Source organism: Cyprinus carpio, chromosome A12 (assembly GCF_018340385.1).
Source record: "Cyprinus carpio isolate SPL01 chromosome A12, ASM1834038v1, whole genome shotgun sequence".
Lineage (NCBI taxonomy): Eukaryota > Metazoa > Chordata > Actinopteri > Cypriniformes > Cyprinidae > Cyprinus > Cyprinus carpio.
Window position 1 is genome coordinate 17453211 of NC_056583.1, and position 7752 is coordinate 17460962.

The window sequence follows — 7752 nt, forward strand, 5'->3', positions numbered from 1 at the left end:
CCTGTCCTTGTGAAATAGTTTAGATGGTTTCAAACCTCATCCACTGAGGGTTTTATTGGATAGACCACAATAAAAAGGCTCTATATTTGAATTTCAATTTATATGACTGTTCAAATTAAAGGTGACTATTTTAGTATATTCTGCCCATTGAGTGGAATAAAGGCGGCACTCAAAAAAGCAATACACTATGAACTTGAAATAGCTCTGGAAAAATAGTCCACATGATCCTCTTGATATTCAGTTCTGCATTCCCTTCAGCTCAGCACGTTTGTTAAGCCTCAGATGTAAACATGCTTGTTTCCCGGCTCAAGCGTGCTTCTAAATGCTGAGTATCGCAGACATGTGAATAGTCGGAGAGAAGGAGAAAATCCGCTCAGAAGAATGTGGCTGTTTGACATGTGCTCTCACAGCTTATAATGGATGAGAGCAGAGAATATTAGAGAGGCCTGGTTAGAAGCTGACATGTTGTGATAGAATAAAAGTGCTATGTAGGTCTTCAGAGGGAAATTCCCAAGTGTTTACACTATGACCGGCCAAAACGACAGTCATAACAAGGTCTCAAGAGGAAGCACAGCAGTTAACACTTGTCTCCTAACTGTCATTACTGACAGATCCAAAACTGAGTGAAGTTTAAAAGGATACATGTGTGTATTGACAAAAGGGAACATTTCATATTCAGTATAAGCTCCACTGAAATTCCACAAAATTTCAATTAATTTCTTTAAAAATGCAATTAACGATATAATGGTGAGATGCTTACAATGGAAGCCATTGGGCCAATTTTTTGAAGGCTTTAAAAGCAGCAATGAGCAGCTTATAATTTTATAAAAGATCTTACATTAATTATATTAAAACTAAAAGTTGTTCTAGTCAATTTTATGGTTTCATTTTTATGTTGATTAAGCTGTAAAATTGCATATATCATTCCATATACAGTAACTGCATATAACTATAGAAAAGGTTAGTAAGCGATTTAAGTAAGTGATTTTTCTCACTAAAATCCCTAAAAAAAAATGCATCATGGTTATTATAGTATACTAAAACTAAAATCATAAAAAATGTTGCTACTTGAAATAAAATGAACGTTAATTTAAATATAATATATATTTATAAAATTAAAACTTATTTTATTTCAGCTTGTTGCCAAGGCAACATTTTTAATTTTCATGTAGTTTAACTTGATGTACTAAAATAACTAAAACTGAAAAATGAATGAAAACTATATAGACCTTTAAAAAAAAAACTTATAAAACAAACAAAAAATAAATTTAGCTAAAACTTTAAATACAAATAAATAAAGAAAACATTCAAAAATATTAATAAAATACAGTACACTAACAATGCATAATATTAATAAACTACACTAGCACCACAAGGAATCTAAAATGGACATTGTTTAAGTTTAAAATTTGGCCACATTCTCTTCCATTGTAAGCACCCTACTGTAATCCTGTTGTTTACTTTTTTGAAAGAAAAGGAAGGACATCAAAATGTATTTTTTTGTGGATTTCAACATTATGCCACAAGTGTTGTCAACTGAGTTTAACTTTTAATATTCTTAGCTTTAATATGTCCTTTGAATGACATCTCATTGACTGTAGTGTGATAAATTTCTGCATTCAAGCCTGTGTTGCTTTAAAAAGCACCCTGCATCCAGCAGCATAAAGGATGATCTCTGCAGACAGGAGAAGACTGTGTGTCCTGCAACCGTAGTAGAGCAATAGACAGAGACGGAGAGACAGAGAAATGTTATTGCACTGGAAGATGGATGGGAGTCTGGCGCGCGTGCCAGGGGGAGACTCCACATTTCCAGACTGGCTCTGCTCTGGTGTGTATGTATGTGTGAATGTGTTTGGAGGGGGCTACACTGCAGCACACTGTTCAAACTGTTTATGCATACCAGCCTGCTCTGAGTGCCTCTTTGTCATGAGCTGTTTACTTAAACTTATTTTGGGAAAATTCCACATGACTGGATGGGATTTCACCATAAATCATTGAATCTGCAGCTTTGTGTAATGATAACTTCTGTCAGTCATTTAGTCCTCCTAAGCTCCTTTTCTGCTTTGTGTTTTTCCATAGAACTGACTGGTATTGTCCAGCCTATTGTGTGTAGTTTAAGGTGAGTTTGCATGCGAGGGGATTGGAAGACTTGAGTAAATAATGTGTGATTGTCATCATTAACAGTTAGTATTTAGTTGGATGCAGTTGTTTTACATACTTGTTTTGAGTTTGAAAATACTCACTTATTTCCACTAGATGGCATCAGTATATACTGTATAAAATATGCTACATATTAATCAACAGTGAAGAGTCTGAGACAACCAGTCAAAATGCTTCTATTTTGCAGTTTGCTTTTAAACAATTTAAAACAACTTTTTAAAATGACAAATGATATTTTCAGCATTTCTAATTTAATGGAACATTTCATCAGCATAACAATATGAATGAAGGGTTAATTGAAAAATGTACATGAACTTTTAAATATCGTAGTACTGTACAGTCTGTTCCTCTTTATTTTTGATGACACTTGTACTCAAGATGCCTTGACATGAATACTTAAATATGAAAATATGAAAAAATACTTAAAACATTTTTTTTTCTCTTGAACTTACTTGCTTACTTTATTTATCTATTTTATGTCCAGGTTTTAAGTAGGGAAAAAAGCCCTAAATCTTGTCTCAATGTGGTCTCAGATTTTTTTAACCCCTTGTAGTATTAAATGACAAGCAATTCAAGAATAAGTAAATGTCCCTCTTAGAACGATGTTTGCTTGGAGTCAGCTTTTATCTCATCCTCATCATCCATGACTTTCGCTCTGTTGGAGAGTGAAGGTAAAGTAATACGTCAGATTTTTAATCGGTAATGTGGTGAAAAAAATAAATAAATAAGACAATGTAACTGTCCTACCTCTTATTCACTTTCAATCTTTTATACATGTTGTAGGATGTAACAACAACAAACACAACCAATAAAAATCCAGCCACAGCAGCAAGACCAACAAACACGTTATGAAGAATTGACTTGGGGACCTCTACAAGAAGAAGAAGGAGAAGAAAACAACATTGAGAACCTGTAACTTATGCAATTTGTGATAAGATGATGATAGTGTTGGTTCATGTATTATTGGTTTATAGGATTATATGGTGAAGGACAGGATAGAAGAGTTGTAATACTTATAATACCTTATCAAAATACCACATCTGATGACTATCAAGATAAGTTGTCTTTAACTGTCATATTGTTTATGATTTAATGATCATATTTTCTAAAGTATGATTATTTTTACCTCTTAAAATAATCAAAGTAATTCTTATCTCGGACCTCTAAGATATTAAATAACATAAATATTTAAATTATTTGGTCGGATATGTAAGATTTCTACTTTTATTTAGATACCTCCAGATTCGCCTCCAGAATCGCATGACTCTCCGTTGGATATCAGCATGTGTTGGGTGTTATCCAGTGACCCGTCATTGATTTCTGGCTTTATCCCTAGTAAGTGGCACATTAGAGGGTAAACGTTGACAGTCTCAAATGGTCCAACCAACAAGTTTCTGTGGAAATCTGGTCCTACTGCCCTGAAGAAAGGCTTCATGTCCATGACCTCATTGTCATAGCCATGTTCCCCTTTATTGGTCTGGAATGTGTAGAACTGGAAGAGCATTTAGAACATATGAAATGATCACATACAGTATAGCACAATGTTTGCCATGTATATTTATTGTTTCCATTATAGGTGTTTACTGTATACTCACCCCATTGATGACATATCCTGGGTCTGCGTAGAGAACGATGGGTAGGATACGTGGATGTTTGGAGTAATGTAGTCGAGCAGGCATGTCCTCTTTCTTGTAAACGTGAAGGTTTGGATGACCTCCTTTCAAGGCTTGATAAACCTTTTCAAGCATCCCTTCTTTGGGTAACAGCAGCCCAAAAGGTCCGTAGTCCACCATGTGGAATTTCAAATCTTTCAAGGAGAATCCTGGGATGTCGGTGAGTATTATCTCTTTTACTTGCTCTCCTTTAAAGACAGTGCTCATTCCATGGTCAGCTGTGATGATAATATTCAGATGGTCACTGAGTCCGTGTTTCTCAGCAGTTTCCCTTATGTAGCCCACAGTTCGGTCAACTTTCTTGACTGCCATGCGGACCTCAGGTGAATCAGGCCCATACTTGTGGCCAGTTTCATCTGGGTCGCCAAAATACAAAGTGACAAAATCTAAGTCTTGATCTTTAAACCATTCCTTCATGACCTTGTCCACTTTCTCCCTCCATGCCGTCTCATTGGTGTGGTCATAAAACCTTGGTTCGACCTCCTTCACTTGGATTGTTTCTTTCTCGTAAGTGGCAGCAGTGCCAGGGAAATGTAAGGATCCTGTTTTTTTACCCTAAGAAAGGACACATTTACAAGTTAGTTCATATCTTATTTAAAGCAAATGTATATTAGGATGTGATATAGTATTTTTATTCTTATTTGAGATGTGTCGACCTGTCTTTGAGCAGTGATCCAAATGGGTAGACTGCCATTATCCCAGTATTCATCCACAAACTGTGTCATGTAGTATTGTTTCTTCTCTTGTGTGGTTGTGTTGAACCAATTGTTATGAATCACACCATGGTTCTCAATGTACCTTCCTGGGAAAATATATATTTTATAGTGTCATTAATTTTATGAGTTTTGGGTTATGCTGAGACTTCCCCAGAAGATTTTATTGGGTTTGTACATTTGGCGGTTACATATATCCAAAGCATCTTTCATTGCATTCATGGTATACTGTATATGTTTTATCAGTTTGTGCATTCTTCAAGACTCAAACCCATGACATTAGCATTTCTAGCATTATGATTGTATGTTTGAGCTATATGAACACTCAGTGTATAGTGTTCCTAAAGCTGTCAATTTACTAAACATTCATTGTCTATACTCTCTCTGTCTTAATATATACACAGTGTGCCTAAAAATATTTGGACATATAAGTTGCACTTACAGCAAAAAATTATGTAAATTTCATTGCATTATATAAAAGCAAGTGGCATTTGCAAACAATGCTTTGCTCATACCAACACTGCAAAGGTGGCACAGCAGCACTTCTGAAGTGGTAATTAAGTGCCTTTACACATTGTTTAATGCTGCTCAGAGGTGGCATAAATGCATTTACACAGCAATTTCAACTGTGTATACCATGATTACTAGGGACTAAGGTGGTCAGAGCAGACATAATTTAATCTGCATTCATTTTTTTTATATTTCTTTACAATGAATTTCGCGCAAGCAAAGAGCAACCTAAACTTGGCTGCAAAGACACATTTAGACACATTTTTAAATTTATTTTTTAGAAGTAAAAATAAGTAAATTCTCAAATAATAATAATGTGACTTTATATGTTTAGGCTTTTATATGTTTATGCCAAATGTTAGCATGTTTACATATGCAGGTATATATTCAGTCAGAGTTGTAAAAAAGTACTCAAAAATTTTACTCAAGTGAAAATACAGATACTTAGTGAAAATTTTACTCAATTAAAAGTACAAGTATCTGGCCAAAAAACATACTTGAGTAAAAATAAAAAAAATACAACTTTAAATTGTACTCAAGTATTAAAAGTAGAAGTACTTTTTTTCTAACAGAAATACAGAAGTTTTGTTAAAGGGAAAAAATGAAACAAAATGCACAGATCATACACATACTAGTGCAACAACATTTAAAATGCAGCACAGTGAAACACACACACACACACACACACACACACACACACACACACACACACACACAAATACAGGGAAAGGGATTAAAATGAAAATCTATCCTTTCCATCAACATGCCATCCAATAAATAAATGACTTCATTTATCAGATGAACACAAAGTAAGAGTTTTAGAAGAAAAAAAAAAATCATCTCTCTTAGTTTAATGCAAGTGAATGGGACGTCCAAAAATGAATATGACAGACAGTAACTCATACAACCCCTGTTAATGAATCAGTGTATTCTTAAGTGTAAGGATAAATACAAATACCAATATTTTAAACTTGACCGTCATGTTCACTTTGCGTGGTTTCTGAAGTGGTCCTGTCCCCTTGCATTATACAGACTAAAAATCTTTTCTTGTGTTCATCTAAAGAAAGAAAGTCATAAACATCTGGGAAGACATGAGGGTGAGTAAATGATGAGAGAATTATCATTTTTGGGTGAACTATTCCTTTGAATAGCAAAATGTGATGCAGAGGCTAAAACATATTCCAGACAGAATACAAGAATGTGTTGCATTAATGAGGAGAGTCATAGAATTAAAACATACATTAACATTTTGAAAGGCTACATTTTTTTGTGTGGTCTATTCAACATCACTGTCTAAGGATAATAAATCTTTTAATTGTTTATTTGAGGTATTTAGAGTTTTTTTTTTCTAAGCAAATATTGATAAATAATGATTTGTGACTAATTAGATTAATTAATAAGCAAATCCTATAATTATTAAGATAAAAAAAAAAAAACTCACTGACAGTTTTAATTGCTACTTTAATTGCTATATATACATTATATATACATTTACTGATATTTACTTGATGAAAGTCACAACTGAAGTAGAAATGTGTGTGTTTGATGCGTGAAAACAATGATCATTGGTTCTCACATCAAGCATGCACATTTGAACTTTTGGTAACCATATTTATTGTGCATAAGATAAAATAAAAATGTAATGTACTTTTTAAGATGAAATAAAATTGTAAGGAGTAAAAAGTAAAAAAAAAAATTCTCCAGAAATGTAATCAAGTGAAAGTACAGGTAACCAGTTTAAATTGTACATGAATAAAGTACAAATCCCCCAAAATAATACTTAAGTACAGTAATCAAGTAAAATTACTCAAGTATTTTACACCTCTGTATTCAGTGGTCTGATTTAGAACTAATTCACCGTAGATATCTACACTATTGGAATGCAGCATGTATCTAAAACTTGCATTTTGTATCTATTTACTTTAAATTAGAAATGTATTGCTGTCGTCTTTTTCTCCTTACCAGATAACAGGGTGAAGTGTGTAGGACTGGTGATGGTCAGGAAAGGTGGAGTGACATATGCTGCCTTGACTCCTTCCTCAGCCATTTTGTCCAGGTTTGGAGTGTCCACATCTCGGTCGTAGTCCCACCTGAACCCATCAAAGCTGATTAGTAGCAGTTTGTTTTTGCCTGTAGTGCAGTGACCTCTGACTGGAACAGAGAGAGACTCAGGGAGTATTAGCAGCAAAACACTCAGTGCCAATAACATGACGGGTATTCCACTACTACAGCTGATGTAACAAACTTGCTTCTCTCTGGATGGTCTGATGGTTGTTCCTGATCTAACAGCCTCAGCTTTTGACTGATCCCTTTGTCTTTGTGTTTTTTCCATCCCTTTCTGCACACTAAAGTTCACACTATTGATGTTTATGAGATGAATTATATGCTTATGCTATCTTTTGATATCTTATCAAGTGTCTTATCAGAAGTCATGAGACAAAAGCAATTATACAGCTCTTTTCTGATCAGCGTTTCTAAGATTTACAGCTCACTGCTTATAAAATGAAACATTGTGTTTTATATCAAGGCTGTATTGTGTGAAGGTAAAGATAAGTGTGTAACCAGTCATTAGACTCATTGCCTAAGTGAGTTTTTATCTATGCTTGTGCAATTGGGATGAAAAAAAAAAAAAACTGAGCATTTGGACTTTAATAATCAGACAGTGCTACAAAAGGTGAGCTACAGAATGGAAGCTG

The 7752-nt window shown here is 34.2% G+C and overlaps 1 protein-coding gene across 1 annotated transcript; it reads right to left on the reverse strand.

The window, feature by feature from the left end:
* Positions 1 to 2320: 2320 nt before the first annotated feature.
* LOC109081556 (ectonucleotide pyrophosphatase/phosphodiesterase family member 7-like) lies at positions 2321 to 7409 on the reverse strand. Its single transcript, XM_042767922.1, has 6 exons — positions 7019 to 7409; positions 4490 to 4635; positions 3756 to 4388; positions 3397 to 3652; positions 2908 to 3031; positions 2321 to 2815 (listed from the first exon to the last, which is right to left on the reverse strand). The coding sequence occupies exons 1-6, from the start codon at positions 7386 to 7388 to the stop codon at positions 2755 to 2757; spliced, it is 1590 nt and encodes a 529-aa protein (XP_042623856.1). The 5' UTR covers positions 7389 to 7409; the 3' UTR covers positions 2321 to 2754.
* Positions 7410 to 7752: the final 343 nt, after the last annotated feature.

What these genes read in the sequence shown, in the direction of transcription:
- LOC109081556 (XM_042767922.1), bottom strand. Translation starts at nt 7,388, where the DNA reads ATGGAAAAAACACAAAGACAAAGGGATCAGTCAAAAGCTGAGGCTGTT. An exon ending in GGATCACTGCTCAAAGACAG is followed by an intron (nt 4,389 to 4,489) that starts GTCGACACATCT and finishes GTCCTTTCTTAG; the next exon opens with GGTAAAAAAACAGGATCCTT. An exon ending in CAGGATATGTCATCAATGGG is followed by an intron (nt 3,653 to 3,755) that starts GTGAGTATACAG and finishes ATGCTCTTCCAG; the next exon opens with TTCTACACATTCCAGACCAA.